At 54.2% G+C, this 18,768-nt stretch overlaps 1 protein-coding gene across 2 annotated transcripts in view; it reads left to right on the top strand.

Moving 5' to 3' along the window:
- The first annotated feature begins 716 nt into the window (after positions 1 to 716).
- Positions 717 to 18,768, top strand: part of SACK1F (scaffolding CK1 anchoring protein F) — a 46,505-nt gene continuing 28,453 nt past the window's right edge. For both annotated transcript variants that reach the window (XR_008681798.2, XM_055395161.2), the window contains exon 1: positions 717 to 1,300. Coding sequence is in view for 1 of the 2 variants with exons in the window: in XM_055395161.2 (XP_055251136.2) it covers positions 803 to 1,300 (498 nt within the window). In the remaining variant the exon portion in view is untranslated. The remainder of the gene's footprint in view (positions 1,301 to 18,768) is intronic.

Below are 18,768 nucleotides of genomic sequence, written 5' to 3' on the forward strand. Positions count from 1 at the left end.
TGTCCATTCTGTTGGTGATGCCATCCAACCATCTCATCCTCTGTCCTCCCCTTCTCCCGCCTTCAATCTTTCCCAGCATCAGGGTCTTTTCCAATGAGTCGGTTCTTCTCACCAGGTGGCCAAAGTATTGGATGGAGTTTCAGCTTCAGCATCAGCCCTTCCAATGAGTATTCAGCCCCTGGAGGCCTCTTCTCTCAGAAATGGGACACGTGGGTGGGGGGAGCTGGGGGTTTTATTAGCATTTCGCTTTTGCACATCAACTGCCCTTACTCGGCCTTCACAGTATGGCCTCGCATAAGCCTCCCGACCCCCACCCCCTTAACAGGGCAATGATCAGGTCGGCCACCCCAGAAACGCCCTGGCCAGACCACGTGCTCCAGGCCCTACCAGCCGGGAAAATGAAGGCGCACCTGGGTTGCGCCTGGCCGGCTAGGCGGCAGGAAGGGTTAGGTCCCTCACCGCAGGGTCAGGGCCAGGAGGCGGAAGCGGGCCAGAGGCCGCACGTGGGTCTAAGTACGGCCCGGCTCCAAGTTCCTGCCGGCTCTGGAGCTCCCGCCCCGGGCTGGGCCCCCGCAGGCCTAGGCCTCGCCGCGTCCCCCGCGGAGCCCCGCCGAGGTCGCCCGCCGCTGCTCGCGCCTGCAGAGGCGGAGGGCGCGGCCGCCCCTCCCCGCCCGACGGCCGCTCCCGCGCCCGGGCCCGCGCCGGATTGGCCGCCCTCGCGGCCAGGTGAGGCGCCCCGCCCCTCGGCGGCTTCAGGTGCGGCGGTGGGACCGGGCCGCGGCCGGGCCGGGGCCGGGGCGCCATGGCCGAGTCCCAGCTGAGCTGCCTGGACGAGACGCACGTGAACGAGAGGGTGACCGAGGCGCAGGCCGCCTTCTACTACTGCGAGCGGCGGCGGGCCGCGCTGGAGGCGCTGCTGGCCGGCGGCGAGCAGGCCTATCGCGAGCGGGTCAAGAAGGAGCGGCTGCGGGACTTCCTCTCCAGCCAGGAGCGCCAGGCCCTCCGCGCCGCCTGGAGCCCCTACGAGGATGTCGCCGCCGCCGCCGCCGCCGCCGCCGCCCGGGGCAAGGGCAAGGGCAAGGCCAAGACCCCGGCGCAGGCCGCGGCCGAGCCGGGCGAGTCCCTGGCCTACTGGCCCGACCTCTCGGACACCGAGGTGCCCCCTCTGGACCTGGGCTGGACCGACGCGGGCTTCTACCGCGGCGTGAGCCGCGTCACCCTCTTCACCCACCCTCCCAAGGACGAGAAGGCGCCCCATCTGAAGCAGCTGGTCAGGCAGATGATCCAACAGGCCCAGAAGGTAGGCCCTCGCCCCTGCCCCAGCCACGCACACTGATGGGGACCCCCTACTACCGGCCCCTAGGACCAGGCCCCCGCCCCCCACTTTCGAGGCAAGGCCTGGGGCTGGCGGCCCTGACCACCCTCAGGAAAAGGGGCGCAGAATCCTCCCATCCGCCGTGGGGCTGCAGAGGAGAGCATGGATGTGTTTGGTGAATGGCAAGGTGTTGGACAGTTGCTAGTCATTTTTCCAGTGTCCAGCGGAGCTGGCTTTCCTCTGCTCTGCGCGTCCATGTGCCTGTCTGGTCTCTCTCTCTAGGCAGGAATGGGGGCTGTGGAGCCCTGTGGTAAAATGGGCCATTCAAAGGTCTTGATAGTTACCTGTGTGCTTCCCAGGGATTTAACAAAACTTGTCCCTGATCATTTTCTCAGGCAATTGCAGGAAGTGTAGTGTGACCTCCCTACCCCCACCCCAGCCACATTGCTCTTAGAAGGCACCCCCACCCAGAGTCAAAGCTGGCCTGGCCCCTGGCATTCACACTGGCTCTGCGCCTAGAACTAGGGCTCAAGCAGCCTGGAATAAATGAAAGATATTTCTTGACCACCTATTTTGTGACTGACGCTGTGCCGGGCACTTTGACAGGGTAGCTGCCTAAACTTGGCTGGTCTGGAAAAAGCTCCCACTTACCCGATTTACTCTTCCTGGGCATTGAAAGGAGGGGACGTTTGCCAAGTTGGTTAGAATACTGGTGGGGCCAGTAGTTTGTTGGGCAGAGTTTCCAGATAAAATACAAGATGTTGTGTTAAATTTGAATTTCAGATTAACAACAAGAAATTTTTTAGCATTATACAGTATGATTCAAATATTGCATGAAACATACTGATGTTAAAAAGCCATTCACTGTTTATCTGAAAATCAGATTTAATGAGGGCATTTTGTGTTTTTGTTTGCTAAGTCTGGTTCACTACATTGAGGTTTGTTAAGAGACATCAGCAGCCTTTGGTACCCAGTTCAGAATATACAACACAAGTGGCTTGGGTTCACCTTTCTAATTCAACTCAAGGACTGTGGTTGGAGTCCTGTTACCCCCTGGGGGCTGAACTTGAGACACCAGTGGTGGGGCTCCTCTTCTGGAAGACATGATGCAGGTGGCTGGCTAGATTGGCTGCCAGAAGGAAGGGTTAAGTTTTCACTGTCTGTGTTTCCACCCTCCCTCTCTAAAGAATCCCAGCTTGTCCGCCTGAGAGTTCTTTTGTCTGTTGCATTCTGCAGAAGAGAAAGGCAAGTTTGAACAGAGGAGGAGAAAGGATGTGGGTGACAATACTGTGTAGCAGGCTGGAGCTGGGGTCAGGGGTCAAGTCCTACGATGTAATACTAATAAGCCTTGATTTATGAGTACTGAATGTGTGCCAGCCACGGTGCGAATGATTTTCACAACTACTGAGTGAGATGGGTATTTTCCTTATTTTGGGACTCAAAACAGTTAAGTCACTTGCCAAACCAAAATTCAAACACCTAAGTGCTTCCTCTTAACCACAGTGCTGTCTGATGATGCAACAGATTGAACCAAGGATCTTGAATGGAACTAGCCTGATCACACCTGGGCGACAGGTTACAAGAAGGGAGAGACAGAGCCCTGCCCACTGGGACCTCTAGTCCCATGAGGGAACTCTTCAAATATTTAACAGCAGAAACTTTAACAACTGTGAACTGATCCATTATTTACATGTTAAACCAGTTATTATTTCCTGAGTTCCAGGCACTAGCCATAGAAAGATATAAGCTGTGGCCTTTGCCCTCCGAGAGTTAAATGCTGCCGAGGGGGTATGCTATAAGGAAAACAGATTTTGAGGCTGGATGTGCCCAATCTGGGAGGGCTTCCCAAGGGAGGTAAATTGCAGGGTTGAAAAGGGAGAGAGGAAACCAGAATGGAGGAAGAGGAAGCTTAAGAAACTCTTGTTTCTCCTTAAGAGACTCAGAGAGAAAGCTTTGTGCTTCAGAACAGCAGGCAGCTTTGAATGACAGGAGGGAAGAGCTATTGTGGTGACAGCTGAGTATGTGGGGGGCCTGGTGCAGGGGTCCTAAAACTGGGTCTAAAGTAAACGACCACCACCCCCAGGAAGAAGCAGCTTCTGGCGCTGTCTGTGCCCCAAACTCTCAGACTCTCTGGACCCTGACTCTTAATCATGACCAGTCACCTGCGTGTGGTACCTTCTTCCTAAAGATCTTGTGAAGTAGGCAGGGCAAAATTTGACCCTCTTTTCACAGGTGAGGAAACTGAGGCACAGAGAAGGAAAGGGGCTTGCCCGAATGTCACGTGGTTGGTCATGGAAACACCCAGATCCCCAGTTTCTACTCTGAAGGCTACACCTTCTGATCTTTGCCTGTCCCCACCCCCCAACCCCATGCACCCTCAGCCATCTGGCACAGGGCACCCTCCATGACTATTACTCTAGAGCCTTCCCCATCCTTTTCACCCTGAGGGAGGGAATTTCCTTGTCTCCAGGGAGAGTCTGGCTGCTGTGAGGGCGGGTGGGATGGACCAAGATGATGTATGTGCAGAGATACAGGGGGCCGTTGCAGATATGGTTGGGGAGTGGCAGAAGGACATAACCCACAGGTCCAACTGGGCGCCAGAGGATTTTATTTCGTTTAATCCTCAATAACTTCATGAGAGGCTGTCATTTTTATTCTTCAGGGATGAACAGGAAACGGAGGCTCATGGGGAGTGGCTGTGACTTGCCCACAAGCACAGACCAGCAAGTCTACGCCTTACCTCAGGGATGTGGAGAAGGGAGCCTGATTAAAGGACACTTTGAAAATATGATTGGCGTGGGGAGGAGGGGCAGAAAGTGGTGACCAGTGGGGAAGCAGCCCAGCTGGGGTGGAGGGGGACCATGTGGAGTGGGAGGAGGCCTTTGAGTTGGTCAGTCTCAAGTTATCTGCTCACTGCTGCTGCTGCTGCTTCAGTCGTGTCCAACTCCGTGCGACCCCATAGGCGGCAGCCCACCAGGCTCCCCCGTCCCTGGGATTCCCCAGGCAAGAACACTGGAGTGGGTTGCCATTTCCTTCTCCAACGCATGAAAGTGAAAAGTGAAAGTGAAGTCGCTCAGTTGTGTCCAACTCTTCGCAACCCCATGGACTGCAGCCTACCAGGCTCCTCCGTCCATGGGATTTTCCAGGCAAGAGTACTGGAGTGGGGTGCCATTGCCTTCTCCTGTCTGCTCACTGGGCCTCTGCAAATGGCAGAACGCCATCCTGACTGCACCGGCGTTCAGACATTCGGCCTTGTTTCCTTGTGGCGTGGGAGTTTTTCCTACTGTTTTAATACCCCTTACGTGATTTGCTATTTTTAGGGTCACTGAATGATGTACTTTGCTTGAAGTACAGGCCGGGACTTCCCTGGTGGTCCAATGGCTAAAATTCCGCTCTCCCATTGCAGGGGGCCCGGGTTCCATCCCTGGTCAAGGAACTAGATCCCACATGTTACAACTAGAGATCCCACATGCAGCAACCAAGACCTGGTACAGTCAAATTAATTAATTAAAAAAATTTTTTTAAAATAAAGTACAGGTGGAAAGGGTGCCTTCTGGGATCCAGAAGTGGGCCCATGGCCTGTTTCCTGCTGGCAGAGAGGACCAAGGATGTTGCTACCACTTGGGCTGCTTATGACTACTGTAACCCAGGGAGCGGGGAGGGGGGCCTGGACTTAAAGCGAGACCACGTGAAGACAGGGAAGTGGTTGGTTCTTATTCACAAGGGCAGAGCTGAGAGGACCAAACAACTGCAGTTTGGAAGGATAGCGAGTTGGGTCATTGGACAAATATTTCAAGGTGTGCTAAGCACTTTAGTAGAAAAGACATATAAAACACACCTCTGCTCTTAAATGGCCTAACAGTCTACTAAACTATCATTTTAATACAGACTTATGAGTGCTTGACAGAAGGTGTGGCGGGGGCCCTAACCGAGCCCCTGAACCGTGTGAGGGGAGGACCTCTGATGCAGCCTGTCTGCGGGCGAGTCTGAGCACAGCAGACAGGATGAGACCATGCGGCGCATCCACCCTTCTTGGCTCCCTGGCTCCCTTCCAACCAGCGGCACCCATTTTTGAGGCTACCGGGCGGATTTAGAGAGTCCTGCCTGTGCCTCGGGAGCAGAGGAAAGCTTAGCTTAACCACCTCGAAGACTGACCCTTGGCCCCTGCCTTCCTGGGCCCCACGCTCCAAGGTACCAGCTACCCAGCTCCTAGTTGCTCACCACAAGCCCCTCCCGCAGCATTTCCTCTGAGCCTCAGTAACCATGTCAGTATCAGCATCAGGAACTATGTCAGTAGTATCTTCCTTTCCCAGGGGCAGCCTCTGAGGTCCAGTAAGGTGTGATGACTTGTCCTCAGAAGAGGGGATGACAGCTCCCCCAGGTCCAGCAGTCAGAACTCCCAGTGACCCCACATAAACATAAACCCAACCCTGGAGAGGGTGGGATGCAGGGCCAGACACCTCTGATAAACCAAAGCCACCCCTCTCTGTTCCGGTGGCAGCTGGGAGGGGCAGGCCCACCTGGTTGGTGGGAGGCAGAGGGGTGTGGGGAGCAGGCCTGGCTGTACCCGCATCTCTGCCTGTCAGTGGTTTGTGCCCTTCCTGGCTCAGAGGCCACCGCTTCCTTTGCACTTGATCAAGTTTTCAATCCAAAAGTGACTTTTGTTCCCAGATGTGGCGCCTTGTTTGTGCCACCTGTGTGTCTGGCACAGGGCTCGCTTGAGGAGAACCCATTTGATCCTCAGACCAGAAGCTTTGGAAGAGCCAGGACTTCCTTCCTACACCCCCTCCATCGTCTTTGTGGAACCCCAGCGGCACAGGTGACCAGTGGTTTTGATTGGAGACTATCTCCCACAGGCCCCCAGCCCCTCTCCATCCCTCTAGGGAAGTCTGGAGAGGCTCCAGTTGAACTGCACATTGCTAAGGGTCTGCGTTAATCCTCCTCATAACAAGCCACCTGGCAGCGGAGGGAAGAGTGCTCTAAACTGGGGGGAGGGATGCAGAGGCCTTTGGGGAAGGGCTCCAGAGCAGAAGGCATGGTTGGCCAGGTGAGCACGCTTGTTTAGAGGTCTGGGTAACCTATAGGCGAGAGCTGCTGGGCACACATGCCCAGGGGGTGAGGCTCACTTCACCAGGAGGCTCAGCTTGGCAGGTGGCCACCTTTGCCACTGTCTTCCCCCATTAGCCTCTATCAGCTCTTCCTCATTCAGGTACATCCAGCAAATAGTACACAGCATCTTCTTAGGACCAGGCACCGTGCTGGGCACTGGGATATAGACAATGAACAGAGAAAAGAAAGAGGAAACAAAAAAACAGTTTACATATATATGGACTTAAATATTGCTGGTTTGTGAAATTTGGGTCTGATGATACATTCGTTAGCCACCTTGCTGCCTTGTTTGAAAGCTGGTCCCAGTTCTCCCTAATACCTTTCCCTGTTCTCCTTCCCTTCCACGGCAGAGGTTTTAGCTAGAGCTCCTGAGCTGCCTTTTAAAAGCCAGATTTGGGAGGACTTCCCCAGTGGTCCAGTGGCTAAGACTCTGAGCCCCCAAGCCTGGGGACCCGGGTTCCATCTCTGGTCAGGGAACTAGTTCCCACATGCGGCAACTAAGAGTTCACAAGTCTGTAATTAAGATCCAGCACAGCCAAAGAAATAATTGTTAATAAAATAAAGCCTGATTTGCTATGCAGAACAAGAGAAGGCCCCTGAGGGCAGCCTGTGACCTGCAGTCCAACACACACTATCTGCCTGCCTAACCCTTCTTCCCGCCGCAGACCATTCCATGTGGGCATTATTTCCAAGGCTCAGGGCAGTTCCAGAGTCTTTGCCCCCTCGAGGCTGGTAATGACACAGCTGCAGTTCCAGGGACCGAGCACCTCGCAGCCCTTCCAGGATCTTGTCTGGGCCTGTCCGGCATCTCTGCCAAGCCCTGGGCACTGTGGCTACTGAGTTTTGAGTCTCTCTCCTTTATGCTCCATCACTGATCCTGGAAGCAACAGAGACCCAGCTTCACGTCAAGGGCAGAGAATGGGCTCTGAAGCTGAAAGGTCTTGGTTTCTGCCCTGATCTGTCTACTTACTAACTTTGGGTTGAATCACTTGCCTCTCTGGGACTTCTGACCTGCACAGTTGGAGGATATTACCTAGATTTCAGACGGTTTTGAAAAACAAGAAACAGTGTGAAAGCTGAGGATACCGAGAAAGTGTAATACATGTCCCCTCTCGGAGCTGGGAGGGAAGAGTGGTTGGGCTTCCTCCCAGGACTCTGGGCTGCCAGCTGGGAGATCAGGCCAGGAGATCAGAGTTCGGGCAGCCAGGGGTTGCTTCTTGTCTTCAGGTTGGAGGCCCTGTGCAGGTGTGCTTCCTGTTTCCTCCTCTCATCAGAGGAGCAACTCCAACGGCCCTCCCCTCCCCCCAGCCCCACACTTCTCTGCTGGCCTTGATTTGATGGCTGTTTGTCAGGGCAGCTCTCCTGCAGGGCTGTGGCAGCCAAGTTCTCAGCCAGCGTTCTTCTGTAGGATCCGCCACGGGTGCCCTGAACAGGGGATCCCCGAGGGCATTCCCTTCCCAGAATCAGCTGGAAGAGCCAGTTCAAGCAGCTTGAGTTCAGTCCGTAAAGATTTCTCAAGAACTAGAGCCTGCACAGGTGGCATAGGGACACGGTGGTGGGGTGGGTTGAGGCATGGGACAGGCTGTGTTTCTGTCTTTGGAGAGGCTTGGTTCCTCTGAAATCTGACACTTTAGGTCCCTGAAACTCTGAAGATCGGTGTCTCCCAGGGGGATCACAAGTGGAAGATGGGGCCTCGATAGGGGGGTGCCTTCTTTGTGACTTCTTGGACTTCTGGTGGCATAGCCAGTTTTGCTGGACACTGGTCTCAGGAGGCCAGGGCAACGCCAGGGGAAGGGGTACACAGCTGGCAGCCTCATTCTTGCCCTGGTGGTTTCTTTCCTCCACCACCAGTTGACCTTGGGCAAATCATTTGACATTGGCTCGGCCTCTACCTCTGCATCTGTAAAATGGGAATAATTCTTCTCGCTTACTTTCACATGATTGCTCTGAGACTCTAATGTAAGACTATGAGACAGCATTTTGAAAAAGAGGAGTGAGAGATGCAGATAAAAGGGGTTTATGTTAAGAGGGGCTAACATTGTTGAAAGATAGGTGCTCTGTGTGTTATTTCCTTTAATGAATTGAGTCCTCAGCACCTGGCACAGAAAACGGGCTTTTCCCAGAGGCTCAGGGAAAGCATGGAGAAGGCAATGGCAAGCCACTCCAGTACTCTTGCCTAGAAAATCCCATGGATGGAGAAGCCTGGTAGGCTGCAGTCCATGGGGTCACTCAGTCGCACACGACTGAGCGACCTCACTTTCACTTTTCACTTTCATGCATTGGAGAAGGAAATGGCAACCCACTCTAGTGTTCTTGCCTGGAGAATCCCAGGGACGGGGGAGCCTGGTGGGCTGCCGTCTATGGGGTTGCACAGAGTCGGACACGACTGAGGTGACTTAGCAGCAGCAGGGAAAGCAGGAGGCCGTAGAGCTGCTAAGAGCCTAGCTGGGATTCACCCAGGTCTGAGCTCAAGGCTTGTGACCTTCTGCTACATATGCAGTTGCTTCTGAGGATTGTCCCCATGGCCACCTCTTCCCTCTGAAATCCCAGATACTGAGTATGTTTGTTGCCACCCAGGCTCTGAGAAGCTCACCAACTGGTTCTGGAAACAAACAAGAACGGGAATACTTCAGTGGGAGTAGGAGAGGAAGATTCTTGCTGCCTGTGGCACTGGGACAGGTCACATCACCAGGAAGCTGGTGTGGGTAGCTCCCAGGGACCTGTTCATTTAGTTTGGCTGAACCGCGTCAAATGTGGGATCTTCGCTTCTCGACCAGGGATCAAACCCACGCCTTTTAACAGTGAGAGCACTGAGTTCTAACCACTGGACCACCAGAGAATTCCCTCCCAGGGACCTTTTTTTTTTCTAATGTATTTTTGGCTGTATTCAGGTCTTAGTTGCAGCATCCAGGCTCTTTGTTTCGGCAAGCAGGCTCAGTCACATCAGGCATGTGAGATCTTAGTTCCCCAACCAGAGATTAGACCTGGTCTCCAGGGACTTCTTACTGGCCACTTTCTGACCCCCCTCCCTGGACTTGGGTCCTCACAGTCAAACTGAGACCTTGACCTCCAGTCAAACTGGAGCTCCAGCCAGCAACCCCACCCCCATGCTACCCCCTCAGGATGCTGCCTCACTGCTTCCCTTCGCTGGTGGTCAAATCTACCACCCTCTCCTCCGAGTGTACAGGGCAGAGCCTGTTCTGGGGCAGGCTTCCAGTCTGGGGGGAGAGAGGAGCAGGGCAGAGGACCATGAGCGGGGGTGGGTCCTGGCTGACTGCGTGCCTCTGTTCTGGTGCTGTCCTGACCACCCCCACCCCAGGCTGAGTCATGCCAGTGATCCCGGCCCCTCCACACCCTCCCACCGCACCTCCTCCCCAGGGGCCATGACCAGTCAGCTGTAGCTGGTCCGCTGCCTGCCCCTGTTTTCCTTTTCCTCCTCTGAAATTCGTGGAGTCTATGAATTTGCTAATGACCCCAGAATCTTAGCCCAAGAAAAGAGCCAGTGGCTTTTCTAGTTAGTGGTCTCTCTGGCCCAAGTTTCCAATAACCTGTTAACTCACCCTGACCCAGCTTGTCTAGTGGTCACCCTGTCAGGCCTTTCACGGCACTGGTGGGGCCTGTGGGAGGCTCCAGATAAAAGCTCTTTTCTTTCTGTGTCCTAGCAGTGAGTCAGCAGAGGGTGGGGGCGGGGCGGGCACCAGGGCTCTTCACCTCTCTGTGGGTCTTCGAGGACCAACTTTGAGTATGCTTAACTCCTTATCCCAAGAGGGTTCCCTTCCCCACATTTGCTCATTCACTCCCCATGTTTCACAGAGGACCTAGTATGTGCCACATTCCAGAAATATACAGAATCGTAAAATGTGGACCCTGAAAAAGAAAATAAACTGCAGTACAGGTGGGAGGAGGGTGTTGATAGCTATTCACTGTTCTGTGTGCGTGCTCAGTTGTCTAAGTCCTGTCTGACTCTTTGCGACCCCATGGACAGTAGCCCACCGGGCTCCTCTGGCCGTGGGATTCTCCAAGCAAGAATACTTGCTATGCCTTACTCCTTGGAAGGAAAGTTATGACCAACCTAGACAGCATATTAAAAAGCAGAGACATTACTTTGCCAACAAAGGTCCGTCTAGTCAAGACTATGGTTTTTCCAGTGGTCATGTATGGATGTGAGAGTTGGACTATAAAGAAAGCTGAGCACCAAAGAATTGATGCTTTTGAACTGTGATGTTGGAGAAAACTCTTGAGAGTCCCTTGGACTGCAAGGAGATCAAACCAGTCCATCCTAAAGAAGATCAATCCTGGGTGTTCATTGGAAGGACTGATGTTGAAGCTGAAACTCCAATACTTTGGCCACCTGATGCGAAGAGCTGACTCATTTGAAAAGACCCTGATGCTGGGAAAGATTGAAGGCAGGAGGAGAAGGGGACGACAGAGGATGAGATGGTTGGATGGCATCACCGACTTGATGGACATGGGTTTGGGTGGACTCCGGGAGTTGGTGATGGACAGGGAGGCCTGGCGTGCTATGATTCATGGGGTTGCAAAGATTCAGACACGACTGAGTGACTGAACTGAACTGAACTCTCCAGGGAATCTCCCCAACCCAGGGATCGAACCCTTGTCTTCTACTTCTCCTGCTTTGCAGGCAGATTCTTTACCCACTGAGTCACCTGGGAAGCCGTAAACTGTTGAGTTCTTGAATGCCAGACCACACTAGCCCTTTTGAAATATATAATTTCCTTTAACCTTCACGACAGTCCAGGAACTTTCCATTTTATAGATGATAAGGTCACACATGAAGTAGGAAATGGCAACCCACTCCAGTATTCCTGCCTGGAGAATCCCACGGACAGAGGAGCCTGCAGGACTACAATCCACAGGGTTGCAAAGAGTCAGACACGGCTGAGCCACTGAGCACAAAATCACACAGGCTTAGTCACTCAGTCGTGTCCAACTCTGCGACACCTTGGATTGTAGTTCCCCAGGCTCCTCTGTCCATGGGATTTTCCAGGCAGGAGACTGGAGTGGGTTGCCATTTCCTCCTTCAGGGCATCTTCCCGACCCGGGAGTTGAACCTGCCTTTCCCTTGTTTCATGGCAGTGGGTAAACAGTGAAGCCAAATGGGACCTGAGATGAGCCTGAGTCTCACTGAGCTCCAGAGGCACAGAGAACTCTTGGGAATTGCCCGCTGCAGCAGCCAGTATGGAAGAGCAGGTGGGCAGAGGGCAGGGTATGCAAGACCAGAGTCCTAGGAGTGCACAGATTCACACTATTCCCATCGCCCATCTCCTCCCGGCTGCCTTCCCCTGCTCCCCACACCCTCCACTTGCCTCTCTGGGGAAGCCCTCCCAGGTAGCTTCACTACCTGGCAGTGGCCACCAGGTTTATCTTGACCACTTCGCAGAACCTCCTGGGCAAACTGCCAACTCCAGTTATCTTGCCCTGATGGATCAATCAAGAAATAGCTCGAAGGTACTTCTTGGAGTCCTGCCTTCCCCACATATTGTGTGATGCTCAGACCTCCAGGCCAGTAACCCAAACCAGCAGCTGATCCTAAAAATCATCTGTGTATCTTCATTGGATTTTTTTTTTTAGCAGCTGATTTATCTTCCTAATTATGTTTAGCTTTAACCTAATGTTAAATGAGCTTGCATTAGATAATTTTCACTAATTAACACCAACTTAGTGCAGGGAAAGTCATCCCAGAAGCATGCCGTGGGGCAGTGAAAAGCTGGCCTAGGATCTTAAAAAGAATTGCTCTGCGTACTCCCTGGTGGATCACATATGCTGCTTCGCGGCTGAATTAGTTGACCTTGCTCACACAGGCACAGTCTGTTCTCTGTCTCCGGACACCCGGCCCAAATCTCCTTTCCATCACCCCTTCATCCACCTCGTTTGGGGAATGAGTGTCATCTGAGCATGTCATAAGGCTCAGATGGACGGAGAGTGAGCCCCAGTGGCGCACAGCAGAGTTGGGAACAGAGCTGGCCCAGAGGCCAGGGAGTCTGCGAGAGGAAGGGGCCTGGCTGGCAGAGTTGGGCTCCAGCGGCTGGCATTGCAGGAGGGAGCCTGGTGTTTAATGATGTCTAATTAGTGAGCCTGAAACAATGTAACATGGCCACAGACAGCTGGGAATTCTCAGGGGTCAAAGCCCAGACACCGGGCCTTCAGGCCGACAATACCACCCCAGAGGTCTTGGCTCTGCCTTCTCGGCGGGCCAGGGCTCTGATCCAGTCTGCTTCATCAGGCCCCTCGAGGGAAGCTCCCTACTGCTGAGGTACTCTGTTTAGACCAGTGCTTCCTGTGTAGCATGGCCCGGCAGGTCTCTGTCTCCCACCATGCGCTCAGACAGACCCAGGCCTGAGCAGACAGGCCTCCTGGGAGAGGCACACACTGCCCTGGGAGCTGGGGACCTAGGACCCAGAATGAAGGGGGACGGCCCGGGGAGAGGGAAACAAGGACCTCGACACGGAAATGGTATTCCTGTTCCCACAGGAAGAAGGCAGGTGACAGTGTGAATGAAGGCACCAGGGCTGGAGCCAGCAGGGTGTGCCAGGAGAAGGCAGAGGAGGTTATCATCAAGGAAGCGAGTGGGCCAGAAGCACACGGAGGGGCTTTGGCTAGGCTGACATCAGGCCAAGGGTTTGGGCTGGGAAGCAGCATCGTTTGGGTTGGGTTTTTGGCTCTGCCTGCCAAGAGTGGAAGCCCTCTGGAAGCTCATTCTCCCATGTAGCTGATGCTGAGCCCCCAGCTCGCTCCTGGCCTCACAAGAACCATGAGGCAGCCTTGCCTTACAGGCAGAGTTCCCAGGGGACAAGCAACGCCCACTGTCTCACCACCTCTGTGGGACCCCTGACTCTAGTCTGCGCTTCCTCCACTTGCTCCAGGTTGCTCCTGGACTGTGGGGATTCGAGAAATGAATCTAGAGTCCAGGGGGTAGAGGATGCAAGGTGTCTGTGGGTGTTCCCTGGGTGGCTGTGCGGACCTCCTCTCCCGAGCTCTCCTCTCCTCTCTCACCCCAGGGAGCACACCCAGAAGGCTTAAGGTAAAGCCTTCTGATTCAGTTGTTGGCATCCCACCGAGGCAGAGATTAGATGGGGCCTGTTGCAGCCTTCATGACAAAAGAAAGTCTTTGCGGTGTGCTCAGCAGTGGCCAGTTGGGTCCTGAGCCCCACCTGAAGGTGTTCTCCACTGGGACAGCAGGGTTTTTTGTTTTTTTTGGCCACGCCATGTGCCTTGAAGAATCTTAGTTCCCCAACCAGGAATTGAACCGCAGCCCCCCAGCAGTGAATGCTTGGGGTCCTAACCACTGGACCCCTGCAGGGAACTCCCAGGGCCACAGTTTTCCTAGCAGTGTGTTTCCTGCTCAGTGAGTGAGTGCAGTCTCCCAGCATCGCTCGAAGGATCACGCACTGTACAGATTCACTCGTCCCTTGATTGAGCTGCCCTTCTCCTCGATCAGTTCAGGTTCTGACTCTCCTGGAAGTGTAGTTTCCCGGGCTTTCATCACCATCCCGGGACGGGTCTGCTGGACATGGTATCAAGCAGAGGAGAACATCTCCACCACGATGTCTGGGGCTGGTGGGCAGCTCTGCACGCCTGGCTCCCTGGGAGCATGCGCCCCCGCGCTGGCCCGGCCACCTCCAAAGTGAGGCCCCTTTGTTCTGAGTTCCTTCAGAGGAGAGAAGGGGCTGCCGGCGTGGACCCTCTACTCACAGCAGGCCAGGCTCTGTGCTCCTTGCCCTGCTGCGGTATCTCATTTAAAACTCGGAGCAACCCTGTGAAACGACCACCTCCCCATTTTAAAATGAGGAAACTGAGGCTTAGAGTAAGTGATTCACTCAAGATCACACAACCAGTGAGCCCTTCTGCTTCCACAGAATAGATTCTCTTCCACGTACCTGCCGTTACTCCAAGCGTGATCCATCCTCCATCTGCATTCAGATCACCTGAGGCAGGCGGGATGGGGGTGGGGGGTGCTGTTGAAATGTACTTTTATGGGCCCGCTGAATCCGATGCTCCAAGGATGGGGCCCTGGAATCTGCTCAGCCAGCAGGTGTACCTCACCCAACCTCACACTGGGTGATGCTTTTTACACGCTGCAGTGTGACAGCCAGTGCTCTGGAGATGTTGATGGCTCCCTGGGCAGATCAGAGAAGGCGCTCCACACAGCTGGGCTGTCTGAGCCAGATGCTGGGTAGTCCACCCAGAACTGACTCCCCTGGACTGCCAGACAGATGCCCCTCCCAGGAGGCAGCAGCTGACCAGTCTGCCCACCTGTTGCCCTTCCTACCCCAAGGCCCCCTTGGTCTAGAGGTGTGGGCAACTGGCCCCATTCATTGGAAAAGGCCCTGATGCTGGGAAAGATTGAGGGCAGGAGGAGAAGGGGGTGACAGAGGATGAGATGGTTGATTGGCATCACCGACTCAATGGATATGAGTCAGAGCAAACTCCAGGAGATGGTGAAGGACAGGGAAGCCTGGTGTGCTGCAGTCCATGGGCTTGCAGAGTTGGACATGACTGAGTGACTAGACAACAACAGCAACCCTGTTTGGTGATTGCCTCTCATAACCATATCGCTTTTTCATGGAGTTTTATAGGCATGATCTCATCTAAACCTCCCAACAGCCCTAGGAGGCAGGCAGGGCAGACATGGGAGGTAAAAGTCGGGCCCCAGGCTCACATGGGTCATCAGTGGGCCCATGGGGACTGGGACTGCCCCTGTGCCTCGGTGGGCTCCCTCCCTTCCTCCCCAGGGTTAAGTGACCATCACCAGTACATCCCTGCAAGGAACATGCTTGGCCTGTGGCCTCTTGCTTTTTCCCCACCATGGAGCTCAGTGAGATGGGCAGATCTATGTCACAGTGGTGGCAGCCACACCCACCCCAGTGCCTAGGCTCCACGTCAGCAGGCCTGGGGAAACCAGTGAAGGAGAGGGTGGTACTGTCCAGCTCTATGTGTGCACCCTGGTTTTGTATGATCAGGGGTGACCTCAGGTACTAGTCAGAACAGATCTCCCCAGAGCCTGCCCTGACCGCATCATCTGGGGATGACAGCACTGGACTGGGGTCAGAAGCCTGGGCTTTCATCCCACCTCTGCCAAAGACCCAGCTGGGAAAGTTAACCTCGGGGCTGGGCTCTGTTTCCTCCTAGCTCTGAGGTTCTGCGTGTCTGGAATGTCCTTCAGTGCGGGGGCCACGGGCAGAGATACCGCCTGTGCGCTACCCTGGGCCTCGGCAACTTTATGGGCTGACTTGTAGCCCATGCTCTGTTTACTAGCTTGCTTCCACCACAGGGAGGATAGGCACCCTTTCGTAATCTGCACAGAGGTGCTGGCTATACGTGCTGGGGGCACCTCTGCCCCCAGATGTCCTTGGTGTGGACTTTTACCCCTTGGTTGAGTACTGTCCCCACTCACCGGCTGGCTGCTCCGTCAAGACCTTGGGTAGGTGGAGTGGAGGCAGACCAGACCTGGGACTGGCCTTCAGACAGCAGTCCCAGAAGACAGCCATTTCTTTTCCCTTCTCTGTGCCCTTGAGGAAGAACTCCAACTCTTCCTTCCAGCAAGATGATCTAACCAAGAATCCTGCTCAGCATTCTTTTTTTTCCTGCTCCACCACAGTGTCTATAGTCAATGAAATTAAAGAGATAACCACAAAGCTAGGTCCACACCCCACAAATAAAACAGTAGACATGAAACACCCTCCATTTAGACATTCATTCCACAGTCATGGAGAACTGACTGTTGAGATGTTCCCTGAGGGTGGAGATTTCGAGATAAATCAGATGGCCACTACCATCCGGGAGCCCACAGCCCAGTAAAGAATGGAGCCATTGAGTAGATGTTACAATAAAATGTCAAGGACCTCTGTTATTTGCCCAGGACACAATGTGGGCAGGAAGCAGGGAGTGGAGAATGTTCAGGAAATTCTTGCCTGGGTCTTGAAAGATGCATGGATGTTTCACAGGAGTACGGGAGGGGAAGGAACAGGAGAACTGGAAACTACCTGTTATGTGTAGTAGTTCTCAAAGCAGGGTAGAGAAGGTGATGCAATTTTGTCCTCAGGAGACATTTATCTGCATCTATAGGCATTTTTGGTTGTCACCATTTTGGGTGATGCTACTGGCTTGCTACTAAACATTCTGCAATGCACAGGACAGCACGTCCCACCTCCCGCCCTGGCACCCTCCCCCCCACCCCCACCCCCCCACACACAGCAAGAAATACTGTGCCCAGAAGTGCCACTGTAGAGAAACCCTGTGTTCGGGTAACTGCAGGTCATCCTGCACAGCTGAAAGCAGGGGGCAGACATGAGACTGTCCAAGATGAAGCTGGAGAGGAGGAAGGGGCCATCATAAGGTCGTTCAATACCAAGTTAAGGAGTTTGACTGTAGGACCCACCACTTCATCAGTCTGTTGCTTGAGAGGAGGGGGAGTGTCACTGGAATGGAGAAAGAGTTGGAGCACAGCGACGGAAAAGGTGAGCCTAATTAGGAAACTATCCCAGAAGTTCACTAAGAAATGAGAGGGGGAACTAATTCCCTGTGGTCCAGTAGCTAAGACTCCGTGCTCCCAAAGCAGAGGCCCCAGGCTCAATCCCTGGCCGGGCAGCTAAGATCCCACAGGCCGCAACTAAGACCCAGCGCAGCCAAATAAATAAAGATAAATGTTAAAACGAGGGGGTGCCAAGTGAGGACAGTCATGCAGTGAGTGCAGAATGGAGCTGGCGCAGAGAACGTGCCCAGAGGAGGCAGGACCTGCTGGCCTTGGTGGCAATAAGATTTGGTCACAGGGAGGAGGAAGGAGGCCAGTAGACTCGGGCGTCTGGCCAGGGGGACCGGGAGGACGTTGATTTTGGAAGTGCCTCCAGGGCAGGCCAGTGAGCATAGCTCCGTGGTACAGTGTGGTGGGCATCCAGACCAGGTCATCCCGACACACCCAGGGCGCCAGTCCCCGCTGTCTTGAGCAGAGCCGTGTGGCGTGCACATTGCAGGTGGCGTCCTTTCCATTCATTCTGTTAATCTAATGGTAATTAAGGAGTCCACGAAGAGACTCTGAAAAGCTGGCAGTTTAATTAAAGGTAAATGACAGATGGAGGGGAATTCTGAGGCTCCCTAACGCACCCTGCTTCCCCGCCCCACCACTGAGGCCAGATATCAAAGGAGGAGACAGTTAGCTAACCAAGTGCCTGATGAGAAGTATTACAGCATCAGAGCCTCTTTGCACCTGCGACAGCTTCTAGAAACTCCTGCTGCCTCGAATTAACCTCTCCCCCCAGGTGCTGCGCATCAGTGGGTAACCAGGTAAAGAAGGCTGGGAGCCCGCCGGGAAGAAGGAATGACTTTTCCCTCTTGACGAAATCCATGTCCCTCTTTTAAAACCCGATTTTCCATTTATACCGGGAGCCTTGAAGTCGAGTTTGGCCCAGAAGATCACGTGGCACATTAAACACCGGGCGGGAGTAGGGAGCTAGTTTTCGTGGGCCTCATGCCGCCCGTGGATCGGAATGTCAAGCTGGGCCTCCGAGACCAAAGTGGAGGGTAATTATCACCTCTCCTCCACAACGAGATTGCAGGAGTCAGCGAGCAATTGATTTTTTTTCCCACTATAGATATTTCACTGCTTAATTGGTAGTGACACAGATGGCTGGCTCTCACCAGGGCGTCGCAGACCAAGCCTCCCCAAAGCAGGGCGCCCCCCCCACCCCGGGACACATCTCTCCCTCTGGTTTGCCACGCTCTCCCCTCACCTCCTCCTTCGGTTCGGGGCGAGGGTGAGCTGGCTCCCTGCGCTTTCAATTACAAAACAACACGAGTGAATTCTGAGGTGCTTTCCTGAGCCAGTCAAGCCCTCCCCGGTGACATATTGAGAGTCCGCCTTGAGCTGGACACCTCAGAGAGTCTGGAAATGAGCAAATGGTGGACTCTGACCTCAGGCAGAGCATGTGGGAGATAAGATTTCCCGAGCCTCCTAGATGCTAGGAGCTGTGCTCTGCCAGAATGAAGCCGGAAGCAGCCTGTTAGAACCAAAACCCACCACCATCCAGCCCCACCCTGTTGTCCTTGCTGTTGTTTGGTCACTAAGTCATGTCCGACTCTTTGCGGCCCCACGGACTGCAGCACGCCAGGCTCCCCGCTGTCCTTGCCCCACACCTACCCTGAACTGTTCCAGGCCAGTTGCTTTTTGTTCGTTTGTTTGTGCTCTCAGGAGCAGACCTGTTGTGAACCTCAGTTCATGGTCTGCTGCCGTCCTCAATCCAAGGAAGGCCCCTCTGAATTTACTCTGCTTCCCTCCCATCCCTTTCTCCTGCCATAGGCAGCCCTCTCCTCTATTCAGTGTATATCCT

This window comes from Moschus berezovskii, chromosome 6 (genome assembly GCF_049115385.1).
Source record: "Moschus berezovskii isolate FMDL1 chromosome 6, NW_MosBer_1.0, whole genome shotgun sequence".
In the NCBI taxonomy this organism is placed as follows: domain Eukaryota; kingdom Metazoa; phylum Chordata; class Mammalia; order Artiodactyla; family Moschidae; genus Moschus; species Moschus berezovskii.